At 39.0% G+C, this 17,474-nt stretch overlaps 1 protein-coding gene across 1 annotated transcript; it reads left to right on the top strand.

Moving 5' to 3' along the window:
* Window positions 1–247: 247 nt before the first annotated feature.
* On the top strand, window positions 248–16,829 carry HHLA1 (HERV-H LTR-associating 1). The gene is made up of 16 exons (XM_035556278.1): window positions 248–323; window positions 1,781–1,840; window positions 2,970–3,050; window positions 3,514–3,597; window positions 3,687–3,770; window positions 5,203–5,286; window positions 5,947–6,003; window positions 6,114–6,200; window positions 6,858–6,950; window positions 7,904–8,101; window positions 8,235–8,237; window positions 8,690–8,761; window positions 8,997–9,068; window positions 15,993–16,149; window positions 16,484–16,566; window positions 16,786–16,829. Exons 1-16 carry the CDS (start codon window positions 248–250, stop codon window positions 16,827–16,829), a joined length of 1,335 nt encoding a protein of 444 aa, XP_035412171.1.
* The last annotated feature ends 645 nt before the right edge of the window (window positions 16,830–17,474 follow it).

The following is a 17,474-nucleotide window of genomic DNA, read 5'->3' as shown; positions in this document are numbered from 1 at the left end:
CAAAGAGCAAGAGTTATATGCTATACTCATACATACACAAAAAATACTGACTGTGTGATTTCTGATTCTTTGTCATTTATACCACCAATCTTTTCTTCGCATCCAAGAAATCTAATATTACTCTCATGGTCACATCATTCTGGGACAAGGTCTGGGCAAAACTGCACAACACCACTAACAGTAACAATACCAAAACAGTATTTCTTTCTCCTAGAGCAGCCAAAACCACTGGGAGTCAGAGTTCATAATGCGGTGGTTCTGCTGGCATGTGCCAGTGAAGATAAGCCTGGGATTTCTGTGTCTTTTTCTGGTTTGGAACATAGGTAAGGATGATGGTTTGGTGCTACCCTGGGAAAAAAAAAAAAAAAATCTTTTCCAGTTGCTCCCATAGCCTGAAATCTTTCCCTGTTCCCACATCCGTAGCAGATTTGGTTCTCTATTCTTTTCTCCTCCAAAGGCAAGACTGATGGGCTGGGGCTCCAGGACTGGTGCCATACAGCAGGACGAGGCAGATGATGGCAAAGGTCTATTCTTGGCTTCCAAGCCTTGAATATGGAGTCAGAAGGGTTTATACAGAAAGACAAAGAAGAGTTAGAAGACTTCTTACCAGCTAGATTGCCAGTCTGAATTTAGCTCATACTGTCTGGGAGTTTGTTATTAACGCTGATTAGCACCATAACAGAAGCCATGATTTACAGGCCTTGTACCATGGATTATCCACAGGTTATTTTTCCTTTTTATGTATTCATCGATAAAGAGAGAAGGATAAGAAGTGTATCCTGAGACTCCATTCTGTAGAAGGAATAGATTTTGTAAGAATAAGGACAAGCATACAGGTTTCCCACCTGGGATAAAAACGACCAGATTATGCAGTCTCATCTCCTCTTTGTTCTGCTGTTTCCACTCCTCCAGCTTTACTCTTGCTGAAGAGGAAACTGACCCCAAGTTTCCTACACTCTAGTGATAGCTCTGCCCATTAGGCTATAATGCAGAGAGGGCCATCACCAGCTTCACCAGGCTAGCCACCCTCAGCACCAGCTCCCAGGAGAGGACTTCTCACTGGGGAGCTTGGATGGACTCAGACACTGAAGCTTCAGAAAGACATTGGAGTTTAGTGTTAGCAAGTGCTGGCACGTTTGAGGAGCCTTATGGATTACCCTTTGGAGGCTCTCAGCTCTCCAGTGATGGGATAGGGAGCTTAAATACCAAAGTCCTGCTCTTCAACCTGTCCTGCAATGGTTAAATCCCTGCTTTGTATCATCTCTTGTTGGTCATTGAAGTGAGCCTAAACTCCTGAGCCCCACTCCAATCTGTTTCCCAGACCACAGCTTTTTAGAGTGGCCCTCAATTGAACACTTGCTCCAAATTACAAACACGCGTACAGCCCATGTAGGTCCCTTTTGGTTTAGCCTTCTTACTCTACGTACCTTGCAATCAGTGTTGCGTGCAAGCCCAGTTTCAGACTGCAAAAGCAGTTTGTTACCAATATTTTATTGTGATTCTGGAGTTAAAGGAGCAAGCTCTGATATTTAATCTGTTTTCATCCTTTAGCTGGCAGTTGAAGGACATCACAGATCTTTTGGGACACGCTTATTTCTAGGCACTTGATCAGCTGCTGTTGCAGATACTTGGTGTCCTGCTTTGCAGTGCTTATGTCCATGGGTGTCTGAGTTACAATGAATAATAGCAGTGAAGTAACAGTGATGGAGAGCTCAACTGAGGGCCACTTGGTAGCTCAACAGGGAAAACTGTTCCTCAAGTCTCTTTCTTCACTTCACAGCTTCATGCGTAAGAAGAGAAAATAAGAGAGAGAAGCAAGCAGCAGTGCTGGCTACCGCAGGTAACAAGCAGCCCATGGGGATCCCCTCGAGCCTGTGTGTGGGTGTTAAGGGGGTGGGAGGTATTGTGCCAGGTGTGGAGGTGTTGGCGGGTGGGCCTTTCTCCTGCAGAGTCTGTGAGCCCAAAGCCACCACTGCTGCAAGGGCTCCTCACCCCAACACAGGCAGCTCCTCGGGACTATGAAAATCCCTGCTTAATCCATTTTAACCTCTGTCCTTCCAGCAATGTGAGGTGACATTTTCTCTTTCTCCTTACTGTCCTCCCAGAGCCCTTCCCATGGTCTGTAAGACGGGCTGTCATTTCCAGTATCACTTGCCTTAACACGCTCAGTTTGGAACAGGTTAAAAATGATACTGATATCATTAGAAAATCATATTTCTCCACAAATTTGATTTTGTTCTCGTCCTGGCTTTCTGTGCTTCTCTTTCCATCCTGCTCTGTTTTTTCTCTCTCTGTCATGCAGACACAGACCTTCCTCCTCGCACACACAGAGGCACCATACCACTCTACTCTTTTATGACTTCGTGGGAGGGAGGCAAAATAACATATTTGAAAGTTCAGCTTGGAAAAAACAGACAAGCAACATCAACGGGAAGAAAATATCTTTTTAAATAAAACGTGCGTCTCAGCTGCAGTCAATTTAATCTGTGGTAGTAGTGTAGCCATCAAGGTAGCTCCAAAAATAAATAAATAAATAAATAAAATCTGTGTTTTCATCACAGTTCTATGTTGCACTGGGGATTTCCCAGGTACTTTTACCTCCATTCGTGATCTGTGAAGAGTGACCTGCTTTTCTTTCGGAAGAAAATGCACATTGCCCATCACGAGGGGGCACCAAAACGCCAGGACTGGGTGCTGCTCCTGGCAGCCTGCTGCAGGGCATGCTCAAGGGAGCAGGGGACACAGAGCCCTACCTGAATTTTGGCCTGCCATTGCACGGCCTGCTCTATCTTGTTATTTTCCCAACTTCTCTCTGCACTCCCGGAATATTCATTTTCTAACCACAGTTTCTTTCAGTGTGCCTCAATACATAAACAGCTTATTTCATTTTCCCGTTCTGGAAGCTTTCTGCTGTATGCAAACGGGATTAGCAGCCATTTCTAGATGCTCAGAGACCCTTTCTTTTCCAGAGCTGCCTGCAAAGTCTGTGGATCTGGCTGCTCTTAACCTGACCGAGCTGGTGAACGGCATGCTGAGCACGGCACTCAGAGGTAATGCTGCAGAGGCTGGGCAGGTCACGCAGGCTGTCAGCCCCGCGGTGAATGAGATAGAGGACTGATGGTGTTAGCAGGAGAAGCCATAAATGCATGCTCTCTGCCTCCAGAATTAACTCTCAGAGCAAGTTACTCTTGCACATTTATAATGCAGATAGCTGTCTACCCCAAAAGAATTTAGAAATTAGAGTGTTTATATATAGGCATAGCATAATTACTTATGGAATGCCTTTAGAAAGCACTGTATAACACAGTGCAGATTTGCTTGCTTGAATTAAAAAAAAAAAAAAAGTAGTACCAATGATCCTTCCCTCGGTGGAAATGAAAAGGAATTGAGTCTCAGGCAGCTGTATAGCATCAGCACCTCAGGAGTCTTTTAGAAACCAAATGAGCAGAGCCGAAACATTCTGTTCACATAATTTGTTCCAACCGCTAATAGCATGGGCATGTATTTCTGCAGGTACCAAAAAACTCTTCTCTTTGCTGAGCGTCACGTCTTACAGCTCGTTTGCCTTCCACAAAGTGTCAGTCACCGTTTATAACAGTGAGTGCCTCAGCGTGCTCCGCACAGGAGCGGTTCCTCTCACGTGGCATGTGCATCAAGATACCCATTTTCTCCTTCTCTCTCCACAGTTTCTAGCCTGAAAAATGTTGACCCTGGCAAGTTTCCTATGCATTACTGCTACTGTTTAAACAACGTGACAAATGACTTGACAGGTAGGTACACAAAAGAGGTTGGCAATTGAATGTGCTTAAGGTAAATTATTTCCTTTGGAGCTGAAGGCTGCAGCCTGAGCTCTGCAGGCTTTTTATTTTTGTACAAATAGCATCACCGTACTGAAGTCAGCAGCCATTACTCACAGTGAGTGCTGCTATGAACCTCTGGGGAAACTTGATGAAAATCTCAGGTGGTTGCACCCAACTGGCCACTCTGGGATGGAGCCATCAGTCAAGTGAGCAGCATGGCTTGCCTGGTGGAAGGACCTTGCTTTCCTTCTCTGAGTACAAAAAGCAGTGCAGGAAAGACAATATGGCATTTTTTAATACGTTATCTTAGCCACTTTTGCTCTCCTAAGTTGACTCACAGAAGAAAAACAAGGGTTTCTCTACACCAACAGAATCCAATAACCTCAATAAGCAAAACAGGAGTGAAAAGTAAGGATTAATGCCTGCATTGAGCTGTTTAATAGTGTCAAATGCTATTTGGGCAAATCATTCACCTATGGTCCTGATTCACACCCCTGATCTCACAGTATTTAACATTCCAGGATGGATTGGAGCGATTGAATCCTGTGGCTGCTTAATGTGAGGTATCAGGAGTGGCTCAGCAACTGGGAACCAGAACCCATGCCCTGTACACTGCATGTGATGACCCCCGAAGAGAGACACAGTGTTTTTGTGTTTTGTTTTTTTTTTTTCCTTCTCGGCACACACAGCTCACAAGCCTTGTTGTGTAATGACCCAGTCTGCACTGGAGGGTGGTGCAGAAACTTAAATCTTCCTGCCCCAAATCCAAAATGTAATTGTTAGAGCACCCACCCAGGCAGTGGAAATTGTGGGCCCAACACAGGCTGCAAGAGGTAGTGTCTGTCACTCCTAAATGAGAACATTGACCTGTTACCACTAGAGCCTGTTAGTTAAAAAATAAAAAATAAAATAAAATAAAATAAAATAAAATAAAATAAATCATAGCTCCACCACTAACCATTTTTTGAGCTAACAGCATCTGTTTTTCTGAAGCAGACCTCAGAGTAGATGGATAATCACATGTCCCCACATGGTCCCATGTGGCAGATAGGTAATCAGTGCCACAGAGCCTACAGGCTTGGGCTCTTCTTCCATATTTAAGCAGCCTTTATAGAGTGTTACTTTAAATTGCTCTCTTGAACAGATAGATTCTATTTAAGTTTTCATTTATGCACATTGGTGCTATTTTGCATACAATCTTTGACACGTATTTCCACAGAGTATTCCAATGGCTTCCTAAGTCTACTCCTATACAGCAGAAAAGTTCTGAACTTTTAGATATTTCAATAATTTTAATGTACAAGCACATATTCAAAATATGATCAGTTAGAAAAATGATTTCTGATAATGTAGATAGTTGAATATGTTTTCAAATATAAACTTTATGTATTTTGTTGTCTAGATTTTACAGCTTTACTTGTTGATACAATTGGAAACTCCACCAGTTATCTCACAGAAATTTTCAAATCTACTTCTATTCTCTCAGGTTTGCATTTCCTCTTAAACATTTATCATTGTCTTATTTGTGTGATTTAGTTCTGGCAAGGAAACAAGCATAGAAATGCATATAAAACCTTATTGCTCTTATTTGGCAGCATTTATGCTGTAAAGCATGACTGCAGTTGTAAAACAGTCTCCTTAGAGGAACAATATGTGTATATATATGTGTATATATATATGCACACACATAATATATAGATAATATATTAAGAATATATTAATATTATATTAATAATATATTAATATTATTAATATATAATATAGAGGTGTGTATGTTTCTATGAACGTATATGTTTTACTTGACAGTGTGTTGAATTATTATTGAATGCTGGTATTTTAGGAAATTATGACCCTATGGAATGATATGTGCTATATTTTTTTGAATTTTTTTTTCCTTGTAAAAATGCTTGTATTAAGAATTTTAATTAAATTAAAAATTTTAAACTAGGAGAAACATTTCTCCTAGAAATATTAGCATTTGGATTTGGTGCTGGATTGAGATTTTGTCAAAGTCAAATCTGAATGAAAATATTTGGCTAATTGTAGTAGCCACATACTATTACGGGTTTGTGTTTCGCTGTTTAAGATAATATCATATAATGAAAACTAGTAACAATGATCCGTTTTACTTTTTTTTGCCTTTTAGTGCGTCAGAGCAATGATTCAGACTGTATCTACATCTGTGTGATGACAGGCCAAACAGGTAAATGAAAAAATCATTCTAGCACAAAATATTGTCCTATTTACTTTCAATGATGACTTTTATACTAGAAACAAGTCTGTCTTCATATTTTTAATCATGTATATTTGCAGGGAGAAATCCGTCTGACTTTTGGAAAATATTGGAGAAGTCCCCTGTTATTAATTACACATTTTCCGGTAACGCATCATCTGACCTGGGTAAGTACATCCTGGGGAATAAAAAGAAACAGCAACAACAGTGAAAACCATGCCCAGGTAGCACTTGTAATGAATGCTCCTTTCCCATCTTGTAAAAATAAGTAAAGTTTACAAACATTTAAATTATTGAATATGACGTCTTCTGTTGGAGGAACAAACAAAAGCTCCCGGGATCAGAGCTTTCACGGGATTCAGCACTGGGCTGAGAAGGCTCTGTAATATTCTTGATCTAAAGGGTTATCTCCCTTAGCTCTCAGCACAAGTAACCTGCATTTATGTGAGTAACCTTCAGAAAGGAGTCAAATAGACAGCGTGCTGCATGGCTCCTCCACGCACAACTTCTTTGCCAGGTTGAGCTGGCTGCAGATGCTGACCTCTTATTGCTGCCAGTGACTACTTCTTATTTTGGATCGTGGATTAAAACAGGAAGACATGGAAATCATTGACAAGTTCACTTTCACTGAAAGCTGTAGGAAGTTTCTCACCTGTTTAAAAAGAAGTAATAATAATAATAATAATAATAAAGACACTTTGCCAGTAACTTTCTTTTAAAAAGACATCAGGTTCTGGTGCAAAAGGAACTGATTTATTTCCTTTCTATTATATGATATTCTATGGATGCTGAGTGTACTAACATTATCTTCTCATACCTCAAAGATCTAGATTCAATTTTTTCAAGCTTCATGAAATTACAGGAAGACTCAAACAAAACCATGGATCCATCAGTAGAACACAAGTGGACATTTAAAAGTGAGTTAATATTTCCAGATCTTTATATTCTCCTTGATTAATATCTCAACAAGTGATCGCTTATCTTTGCTGCACACATCAGTGATGCTAAACTACAATTACAGAGTAAGGTAAAAGTTTGTCCTCAGATCAGGCCAGTAATGCACTCAATAGCATTTTTACCAGATTTTTTTTTTAATGTTTTATTTACAAAATTTCTCAAGGAGAGAGAGAAGTAAAGAAAAAAAAATGTTTGTTTTAAACCAAGAAAAAGTTTTGTTGTTTTTTTTATTTCTTCTTATTGGCATTTTTTCTGTACTTTATTTAATTAAAATAGTTGAAATTTAAAAAAAATAAAAATAAAAAAAATTAAAAAAAACATTGATTTTGATTTTAAATTGGTAACATCTTTGATTTTATATAACCTTCAGTAGTGAGTGACTGGTTGTCATTCCTGCCACAAAAATGTCATCGGTTCTCCAATTCCACTATCTGCCCTCCAGTACCTGCCTGCTTCCCGTCACATAGACAAGAGCTTTAATCTTTCCATCTGTAGTAAAAAAAGTCTAGGAAATAAAAAATAATTTATGTAAAAAAAACACTCTGAAGGAACACGACATTTTCTTTTTTTGTTTATGAACACTTGGACATTGGAATGTGGGGCTGGAATTAGATGATTTTTAAGGTCCCTTCCAATCCAAACCATTCTATTATTCTATGTCCTCAGTTAAAGTTTCTAACTTTAGTGGTACTTCCCATGTTTTCCTGGAAAGAAAAAATAAAAACCATAATTAATAAAATTAAGTGAAAAATTGAATGTCAGCCGCCAGCGGAAGCACTTGAGGAGCAAATGGGATTTTCTGGGTGTATTTTAGGTAGTATTGTCCCCCAGCATGTTATGCTTGCTGTTGCCATGGGGCACCAGCACTCACAGGACATTTATGGTGCCTTCCCTCTGTCTTCAGCTTCTCCAGCTACCAGCACCCCTCTTGCCCTGAAAGGGGAGGACATCCCCACCACAAGGTCCCCACCATGGCCAAAGATGGTTGGTGTGAAGGGATCAGGGTTTCCATCACTGCACGTGGATGCTTCAAGACCAAGAGGCACAGTTGGAGCCCCTCCGGCTGCTGGGGAGAGCTTGGCCACATCATCAGCCTTGCAGACCAGCCCTGGTGAGTTCTGTGCAGAGGACCAAAACCTACTTTACCCCGCTAGCTATGGAGTTTGGCCAAAAGCCCAACCCAAGCCATGTTTCAGAGGTGGATGTTAGGAGGCCCTTCAGGGAGACCAACTCTTGGTCTCTAGTGAGTAGATTTCTTTACTGTAGAGGTGCTAACATAGGGTAGAGGAGCCATCCTGCAGTTCTTACTGTTTGGGGGAAAACACAGGTCCTGCTTCTCGTGGACAGATCTGCCACTCAATTCTTTGCTCACATTTTGCTCCAAATCCAGTGAATAGACCTGGGCGGGGGTGGGGTAGGGAACACTGAAACTAAAACCGACTATAAAATAGAGCTGATTCTCTAGGTCTCTACTAAAAATATCTTCTTTAAATCCTCTTTCCTTAGCCCATGCACTTTCCAAGTTCTAATAAATACAGCTTCTGCCCTTCCTTTTTCATTATGCCATTTTTATAAGCCTCTGGAAGTATTGGGTAAGGACCCCTGTCTGTTGAGCAGTCTCATACATAGCAGGATGTTCTTCTCAATATACAAATAACAAATTTTCTGAATGATGTTATGTGTCCTTCTGTTCCCTCAGGTGATACGTATGCATTTTGGATGCAGACCATCCCTCCTCAAGAAGCCAGCAAACTGATGCAAACAGAGCCAGGTGAGATTGATCTGGGAAAATAGCAAAGTGCGTCAGTCAGCACATTTATGAAAATAAAAATAATATGTATAGAAATAGGAGACTGTGAAGGTATTTATGCATCAATATCTACAGAAGTGTCTATTAGTGGCCTGAGACTTCAGTGTGTTTTTGTTACTCTTGTTCAAACTTCCTTTTTTTTTTTTTTTTTTTTCCTGTTCTGTCAAAGCATGTTATATTCTTCTTCCTCCTTCAGTTTTGCTTTCCTCTGTACTGCCTACTCCACCCTACCGGCCCGGTGTGACTCTGAAACTTCACTCAATTGCCCGTAAGTAGTAGCTGAGCATACAGCAAAAATAGTAGCCTGTTTGAAAGTATACCCATATACAAATTTTCCTATGCAGAAATAATGTGCATGTATCATGTACTTGATAGTATATTTTATGAATGTAAAACACACAAAATGTCAAAGGGATTGTTTCCATATTTCTGAATCATACACAACCTCACCCTGAAAATACAAATTATGATATAATGAAATCATGTACTCCACGTGTCAATTTTAACATGGATTGGCTGTTGGGAGATCTTAAAATTCCTTTGTTCCAAAAGAAATTGTCATGCTTTAAATCCTCCTATTGGTACAAATAAAATGATTAAGTCTATCCCTGACACATGAAATCTTCAGAATTACCCCGAATTTTCAATACTACAAAGTTCCTCTTTGGCTAAAGAAGGACAGTTATCAGCTAGATTTCCAGGAGAACACAGATTTTCCTTTTATATTCCAAAATAATTGGAATTTAAGAGTTCAGTGTAGTAAATACATGATGATGTGCCACTCCACTTATAAGTGTCATCTAGTCATATAGGCAAAAAAATTACATTTCTATGAAAGTATTTAATAAGAGGATATATGCTTTCAAAAACTGGACCTAATAAAATGCCAGAAAGGGAGTCTGCACTCTGGGAGAATCCAGCCCCAGCTTTGGATTCTGGGCGTATGAATGAGTCCAGGCTGCCCACTCCCAAATTTGCAAAGTAGAAGCGTAGTTCATAAGTACAATGGGAATAAATCTCAGCTTCAAATCCCAATCAAAGTCAAAATCAGAAGTCACAGAGCTGAAGAAAAAATTCTACTTGCTCCAGCAATGCTAAGAGTGGTAGAATGGTAGAATATAAATTCTGAATTGGGTTTCATGGGTTTATCACAGGGAATAAATAATAACTCTTCCAGTGGACTAATGCCAACAGAGCTTAAGGCAGGATTTTTTTACCCAGATCTGGGTAGCTGATTTGAGATGAGACCTATCATGAACACCTAAAACTAGGTAAAATACATCTCATCCTGCAGATACCTCTAATACCTCCAGGTCTGCAGACACCTTTAATACCTCTACCAGGCCTTTCTACTCCCAGCCTGGAATCCTTCCTCCCGGTGATCACACTGTAAACCAAACCACGTGGCCAGCTGAGCTGCAGGCAAGGTAGAACTGAAGTTGCATGTATCTCAGCTCTTGATTAAGCATTGCACTCCCTTCTAACCTGGTAATTAATCATAGAATCATAGAATGCTAATGGAATTAAGGAATTAAATTAATGGAGTTAAAGAAGTAAATTAATAGAATTAAAGTAAATTTGAGGGATATGCTGGGGTACATGGTCCAGCTTTGTTATTCACATGGAAAAGTACTTCGGCATTTTTGTGATTTCATATTGCATATTTCATATTCATATTTCATATTTCCCTACAAATACGATTTCATATATTGTATTTGGAGGGAAAATCCAGCCTGCCTGCACTTGGATCCAGACAAAATCTACATGCCTATATTCCAAACTGGGATTGTGATTATCTGCTATTCAGCATAGCATAATCTTTTTAGAGAAACTTGGTAGCTACCACTGAGCTCAGTCTGTAGCACATTAATTCAGGATCAGTGTCTCTGGCTGAAAACAAGACTAGAAAGGGAAGAAATGGTCCCCATCTTTTCCAGAATAAACATATGGCTCATTTCCAAGGTTTCCTGGCGTTAGGATTGTGTTCTCAGCCTCTTTCACCCCAAATCCACCTATTTGGCTGCTCAGAGCTGTGACAGAGCTACAAACAGATGGGATGCTCTGGGAAGAGGCTCTTTGGTCCCCACGGTGAAGTTGACTATGCTGCTACCAGACATGTGATTGTTCCTTGGAGAGGATGAGCAGGAACATGAGTCTTGCTTGGTCGTGAGGACTGCCAGAGGGGATTTCGGAAATCTGTTCCTTGCCTGCTCATCTTTCTGTGCAGTGACTGTCTAATGCCAAAAGCATAGATGCTGGGCTGTGCAATGGTAATATATCAGACTAAATTGGAGGGGCTCTTCAGTATCATTTAGTCTTGATATTATAGATAAAAACAGAAGAATTTTGTATTTGTCCAAATGACAAAAATGCCGATCAAATAACACTTTTCAGATGGTGTGTTTGAACACATAGGAAATAGAAGAAAAAAAGAAAAGAAAAAAAAAAAAAAGATGATCTGAGCAAAGTAGGGCCAGCAAATTCAGAAGGGCAGTAGGCAAGGATGGAAAAAAAGAAATGCTGATTATATGGCTTGTGATAGTTTGATGGGGATGATGGAAAGATAAGTTGCACTGTCTGATATTGTTAAAGGAAAATGTGGGTCTTTGGTATGGATTCCTAATAAGTCTGACCAAGAAAGCTGCTGCTGTTCTGTCAAAACAGAACAGGCAAAGTGAAAAACTGAGCATCAGCAGGTGAAGGGAAACTCTGCATCCTTGTGGTCTCCTTCTGTGCTACTGGAACCAACCCAGAGCATCGGAGATGCAGCCAATTCCCCAGCTCCATGCAGGCAAACCTCAGGTCTTTGTCTGAGATTGCTTTGAGGCTTAAAGCCAAAGATTTGCTTTGGATTGTCTGCTAATCTCACAGTTTGTAATGATATTTTAAATACTGACTTCTGTCTGATTATTCTAACACACCTTTATCTGTTTGCAAAGGATTATGGTGAGGGGATAAGCATAGTTGTGTCAGACAAGAAAAGTCCTTTTGTAAATCTTCAGTTTGCTGTTGCTGGGAATAATCACATAATAGGAGAGAAGTAACATCTTATATCTTTGGTGTTGTCTGCTTTTTACCTTGGTTTTATTGTCATTGCCTATTGCAGCAACCCAACAATAGCATCCTCTGCTGTTAATTTTTGTAGCTTTTAGTGATTCTGATCAGGTTTTTCATAGTTCTGGTTGGCTGAATTTACCAGCAGAAGTTGGTTTGTTTGTCTTTTTTTCTCTTTTTTTTTTTTCTCTTTTTTTTTTTCTCTCTTTTTTTTTCTTTTCTTTTCAATCATGCTATTAGGAGAAGAAAGCATTTGAGAGCATAGGACTCAGTGGGGCATCCGTTCTTGGAGAAAATAATGTTATTGATGTTATTGTAGTTAATTAAAAATACTGATTATGAATACAAAGGATTTTGACAACAGCATCAAGTGATCACACAAACACAATGGGGGGAGACCTGCAAGAAAGGCAGTGGCAAAGAGGCTGGAGAGGAATCTGTTGCCTGGGAGGCTTGGGAAAACTGCAGTAAAACACTATCTACTGAGACCTGCTTCTAAGGAGAAGACTCACTGGTGGTGAGACAAGAAACAGTTCTTGATGTTAAGAGGCCTTTCAAACCATTATATTAAGGAGCTAGTTATCCTTTCAACATTTTTTGTTAAATTTTTGATATTTTTTTCATTTCACTTAAAAAAAAAAAAAGTCCTCATCTTAACCCCCATGACATACATTGCATGAAGAAAATGAACCGATATAATATCATGAATATAGTTTGATTTCTTGACACTCTTGATGGTGCGAAGGGAAGACGTTATTCCATGAAGTCATTTCTTAAATCACAAAAGTGGATCTATTTATTTATTTGTTTATTTATAGTATGCCAACTGATAAAATATTTGAGTGCATATTATAGCATGCAGAGAGGGATATTGTAAGCCTGAATTATTCACAGTAGCCAAAACATTGCTTTTCGCTGATGGCAAAATTTAATCTAAGTGTCAAAGAGAGGTGATATTCAGTTCCTAATGGAAAGGGCTCTTTAGTGCAGCACGAACTGGTCACTTATCTGCCTGCAACAGTAGCATAGTAATTTCAAAAGGGCAAGAGCAAAGCTCTGCATAGGAAAGTGAGTTTCCTGCGCTCTCTTCCCTGTACTAACTCATTTTCTTAGAAAAGAAAAATGTTAGAAAGGAAAGTTTTAAAATAAATTCCTACATATAAATCTTTTTGCTTCAATCTGAATTTGTAGGAACCAAACCAAAACAAAACAAAACAAAAAACCTCTCACAGTAGAAATTTATTACAATGAGATAAAAAATGACTATGAAGCACTGAAAATATTGATTTCAATGCCGTCATGCAAGTATACTATCCAATCCAAATAAAATTAAATCTAACATTAATTGAAAAAAAAATCAGCATTAAATACAGTATTATGTAAATACAACATCAATTTAAAATGAAATTATTGTTAGAAATGAAAACCAGAGCAATTTGTTTAACTTTCAACTTTTTTATTTGACTTCTCTTTCCTACATAAATGAATCCACATTGAAATTGCAGTCATTCAATTTACATTTAGATAGAGCTGAATTTCTGCTGGCAGAATGCACAGCTTGAGCAAAGCACTAACACCTGTTAGATGGAATAGTGAGTACCTACTTTGGTGGAGACATTGAGATTCATTGGAGGGCAGCTTTTAGGAAGTTGTAATTATTCCCAGCAAATATAACATCCCTTTTTAATGGATAACTTATACTAAAAACTCATCACTGCTTGCTCTGATGTTCAGTTATTAACATGAAGAGTGTTTGTTAAAACAAGATATCAGTCATTTCTAATTGCCAGCAAGTGGAAAAAATCAAGATGTGTCAAGTGCTAGCGATCATGCAAAACTGCTGAGATTGAGGGAAATGGGGCTCCCTCTCGCTCATCACTGACTAATTACAGTGCATTGTCTGTGACACACAGCCAGTGGTCCTTTTTCAGAGGGGACCATGAGTATGGGAGCTGCAAGGGCTGCCCATTACTCCTCCATGATTTTTGCTACCTTGGGCAAGCTCTGGAAGAAGACAAATTGTTTCATAGCAATCTCTTTCAGCTTGGCAGTGCCTCTATTTTCCTCCTGCCCACGGATGCCATTTTATATTAAACTTCTTGTCAGCACTAGACAACTCAGTCTTATTTCAACAGAACTTCATTAGTCCAAATTTAACCTCCGTAACCTCTCCTATCGCATAACATAAGATGGCCCAAAGCTATAAAGTATGTGAGACATGTGAACCTGGAAATACAATTACACTGTCTAAGGGGATTATGCTCTGCAGGTAAGACAGTTTATCTAGGCATGTGGCCAAAGCCTGCTGCTGGTTTCACGGGTGGAAAAGCCAGCCAGCAATCCCATGGCTGCTGCCTTTTCTCCCCAGTTTAGGGGTCTTCCAACTCAGTGGGTGGAAGGGAGAAGAACACCCAGGTCATGCAAAATATGGCTTCTCCCGGCATGGTCCCTGGTTATCTTCTTTCAGTTCCAGAGTGGTGTTTGCAGGGATGTCCCTCATTTTTTTGGAGTGCTGGCACAGGGTCAGCACCTTTGGAAAGCTTGCTGCACGTAGGGGGCAGCACGAGCTGCACACTGCAAGACCCAAATTGTGCCTCCCCACAGCATCTCCTCTGCAGAGTGACATTATTTAATGCACTAAGGTGAAGTGGTTACATGCCTATTTCAGCCATGTCCTAGCCTTTCAGCACAGTTTAAATGTTGCATTTGTTTTTTCTAGCAAGCTGTTTGATTTTTACCTACCATAACACAACTGTTAACTAAGTTAACTTAACTAACAGCAAAGGCAAAGACTCAAGATGATGCGTGCCAGAGTAAGGCTTCAAGAAGACAAGATTATGGCTAATGTTAGGTTTTCTCTTAATATAGTAAAGAAAAACACTGAAAAAAAAAATATAAAAGCAGCTGCAGTTTTGTATTACCCTTTCTAAGCTTCCCTCATTTTCACCTTGCTTTGTTTTCTCTTTTCTATAACAGAAAGGGACGCTGAAAGGAGATTGTATTTCACACTAAAAAAAAAAAAAAAAAAGGAAAAAAAAGGAAAACACCCACATAGCAATTCTTATAACCTGCCATCACCTATTCTGTTTTATTACATTATCTGCAGCCTGGCACAGGTGCATTTCCTGCTGGGGTGAACTGTTTGGTGTACAAATGTTTCTCTCTCACTGCTGACTGGAGAAGATTCAATGAACAGAATAAACTAGATATTTTCCTTTTATTTGATTTCAGAGAGGGGAGAGGGAGTCCAGCCCTCACTACACCATTTTCCTGCATTTTTCTTAAGTTAACATAATAGTGGTAACCTGAAGGAAAAACAAACAAACAAACAAAAACCCATGGATTAACCAACTGGCAGCCGACCAAGAGTAAAATGGAGAAATGATTCCTACCTTCCTCTCAATGCAGGCAAAAATTGACCTCTTCTCCTTCAGTTTCTTGGTAGTTTTCAAGACACCTGTAGGAAAGTATTTATCCAGAGGATTTTTACCTGTCTCTAAAAAGTTGTCTGAAATTAGCTGATGATTCAATTTGCTGGAAACAAGAGGGGAAAATGGGAGACAAATGCAGAAATAGACAGAGAGAAAGCCATAACCTCTGCATAAATCATGTTTCTTTTGTTAATGAGGCTAAAAAGGAGATGAAGAGAACAGTGAGAGGCTGACTGCTTATTAGCTCTGTTGTATTTAGCCTAGGATTCAGACTTAGAGGGTGTGTGTAGGAAAGAGTGTGAAAATAGAAATGGCTATTGCATTAAAGTATCATATCTATATAGAAAATATCAAATATAATAAGTGTATGGTGCTGTCATCAACTGAACCTCCACCTAAAGAAGTAACAATAAATAAATTACATCTTTAGAGTTGTTCCTTATATTTGTGATAAATAAAAGCAACATGGATTTTAATAACTAACTAGAAATGATAAATAATAAATTGAAAAGAATATTTGTGCTATAAGTCTAACAACTGCCAGACTGCGTGTGGCTTTCTTTTCAATTATCTGCCTCACTCAGACTTGATTTTAAGATACCTACGTGAGCTCTTTAATCTGCATATTTCCCTTAGCCCAGATAAGTAATTACAGGGAATTTCATGGGATAAGTCTATGAATTATTACACAGTTATATTTTTCCTAGGGTGTCCACAAGCAATCCTCAAAGAGTCCCGTGTGACCTCACCTCCTGTCACAGTCATAGTGCAGAAGATCAATCCTTGTGTGATGGAGCTGTGCAGGTTTTTCCAGCTCTGCCTCTGTGTTGGTCGAAGAAAATATTCCAGAAAGGAAGCCATGAGGTAAAATCTGACAGCAGTTTCACTTGCTTCTGTCTTCTTAAAATAATCCATCATGCTATTTCAAAAAAATGACAATTTTCAATCACCAGTGCTTATTTTTGAGTCTGTGGCTACTGTCTGAGTCCCAGATGGGCCCCCAGGGCACTGATCTGGCCTCCATTTGTCAGACTGGGTGAATGTTGCTCAGCTGAATTTTTCCCAGTATTTAATGTCATAGGTGAGGTCAGAATCTCTTTGTTTCTATGTTCAAAGTGCAATATTAGCAGCATGAAGTGCATTCAGCTATGCTTATGTAAGATAGCAGGACAGTACTCTCCTAACTTTATTTCTTTAGGTACTGTGTTGAATACTATTCCTGGTTCTTGAAAAATGCAAGTTATGTCTGTGAACAAGTCAAAAGAGTTGCTTACTCCCACAGTAAGTATGTTTTCTATTTAAACCTCTACATACTTTATTAAGAATATATAACAAGAAGTTTTAGATACCCACAGAGTATTTGCTGACTTTCTTCAGAGTGCTATTTCTCCCGATGAAGATTTTTTAAGGTATTAAAATAGAGATTTATTGAACCATGTATGGTTTTAATATACTCCTTGTAAGATCTGTTCTGACTTCAATTTTCTTTTGTTCTTCCAGCATTAAAACAGAAATGCCTTAAAAACATCTGTAAATCAGTTTAGAGCACTGAAGAATTTTACTGCAATTCAGAAGATCGGTGGCAGGTTTAGTAGTCTCTTTCATTACTCAGCATAAGCAAAATCAGATTGTGATATGTTATTTACAAATGTTTGTAACAAGACAAGTTATTAATTGGATGTTAACTTAGGAATCTGTCTTCCTCAAAGCAAGGTAAAAATGATGTGTAAAAACAGATGCATTTTATACAAGTGTTGTAACTGCAATAAGAACATTGGAAGGCTTTTTAAAATTGTATTTTATAAAGGATTCATATATGGTTGGTTAGTGCATGTAATTATTTTCCTCTAGTACAATTTACAATTAACATAAAATAATCAAAATGAACAAATATAAAATAATTTTAAAACAAGCTGAAATATTAAAGACAAGATTTTTATATTTTTTTTTTCCCGCGGGTTAAGCCCATGCAGACTGTCCATGATTCTGAATCAAGAGTCTCCCACTACTTCAGCAACTCATCTCATGAAGAGCTCAGCCAAGGAAATGTTCACACCTCTGGTGCTCTCACTCTGTGACACATTTGTGTGAGCTCACCAAGACTCATGTCCTTCCTTCCTTAATTGCACCTCTGGTGAAGTAAAAGACAATAAAAAAAAAAAAAAAAAGCCAAACAATGCACAATCCTG

This window comes from Cygnus atratus, chromosome 2 (assembly GCF_013377495.2).
Source record: "Cygnus atratus isolate AKBS03 ecotype Queensland, Australia chromosome 2, CAtr_DNAZoo_HiC_assembly, whole genome shotgun sequence".
NCBI classification, from domain to species: domain Eukaryota; kingdom Metazoa; phylum Chordata; class Aves; order Anseriformes; family Anatidae; genus Cygnus; species Cygnus atratus.
This window is presented reverse-complemented; position numbering and strand designations above follow the sequence as displayed.

Bases quoted from the DNA above. Each gene is read 5' to 3' on its own strand.
- HHLA1 (XM_035556278.1), top strand. From the start codon at position 248: ATGCGGTGGTTCTGCTGGCATGTGCCAGTGAAGATAAGCCTGGGATTT. The intron at 8,762-8,996 runs GTGAGATTGATC...TTCCTCCTTCAG, and splicing joins ACTGATGCAAACAGAGCCAG to TTTTGCTTTCCTCTGTACTG. The intron at 16,150-16,483 runs GTAAAATCTGAC...TTATTTCTTTAG, and splicing joins TCCAGAAAGGAAGCCATGAG to GTACTGTGTTGAATACTATT.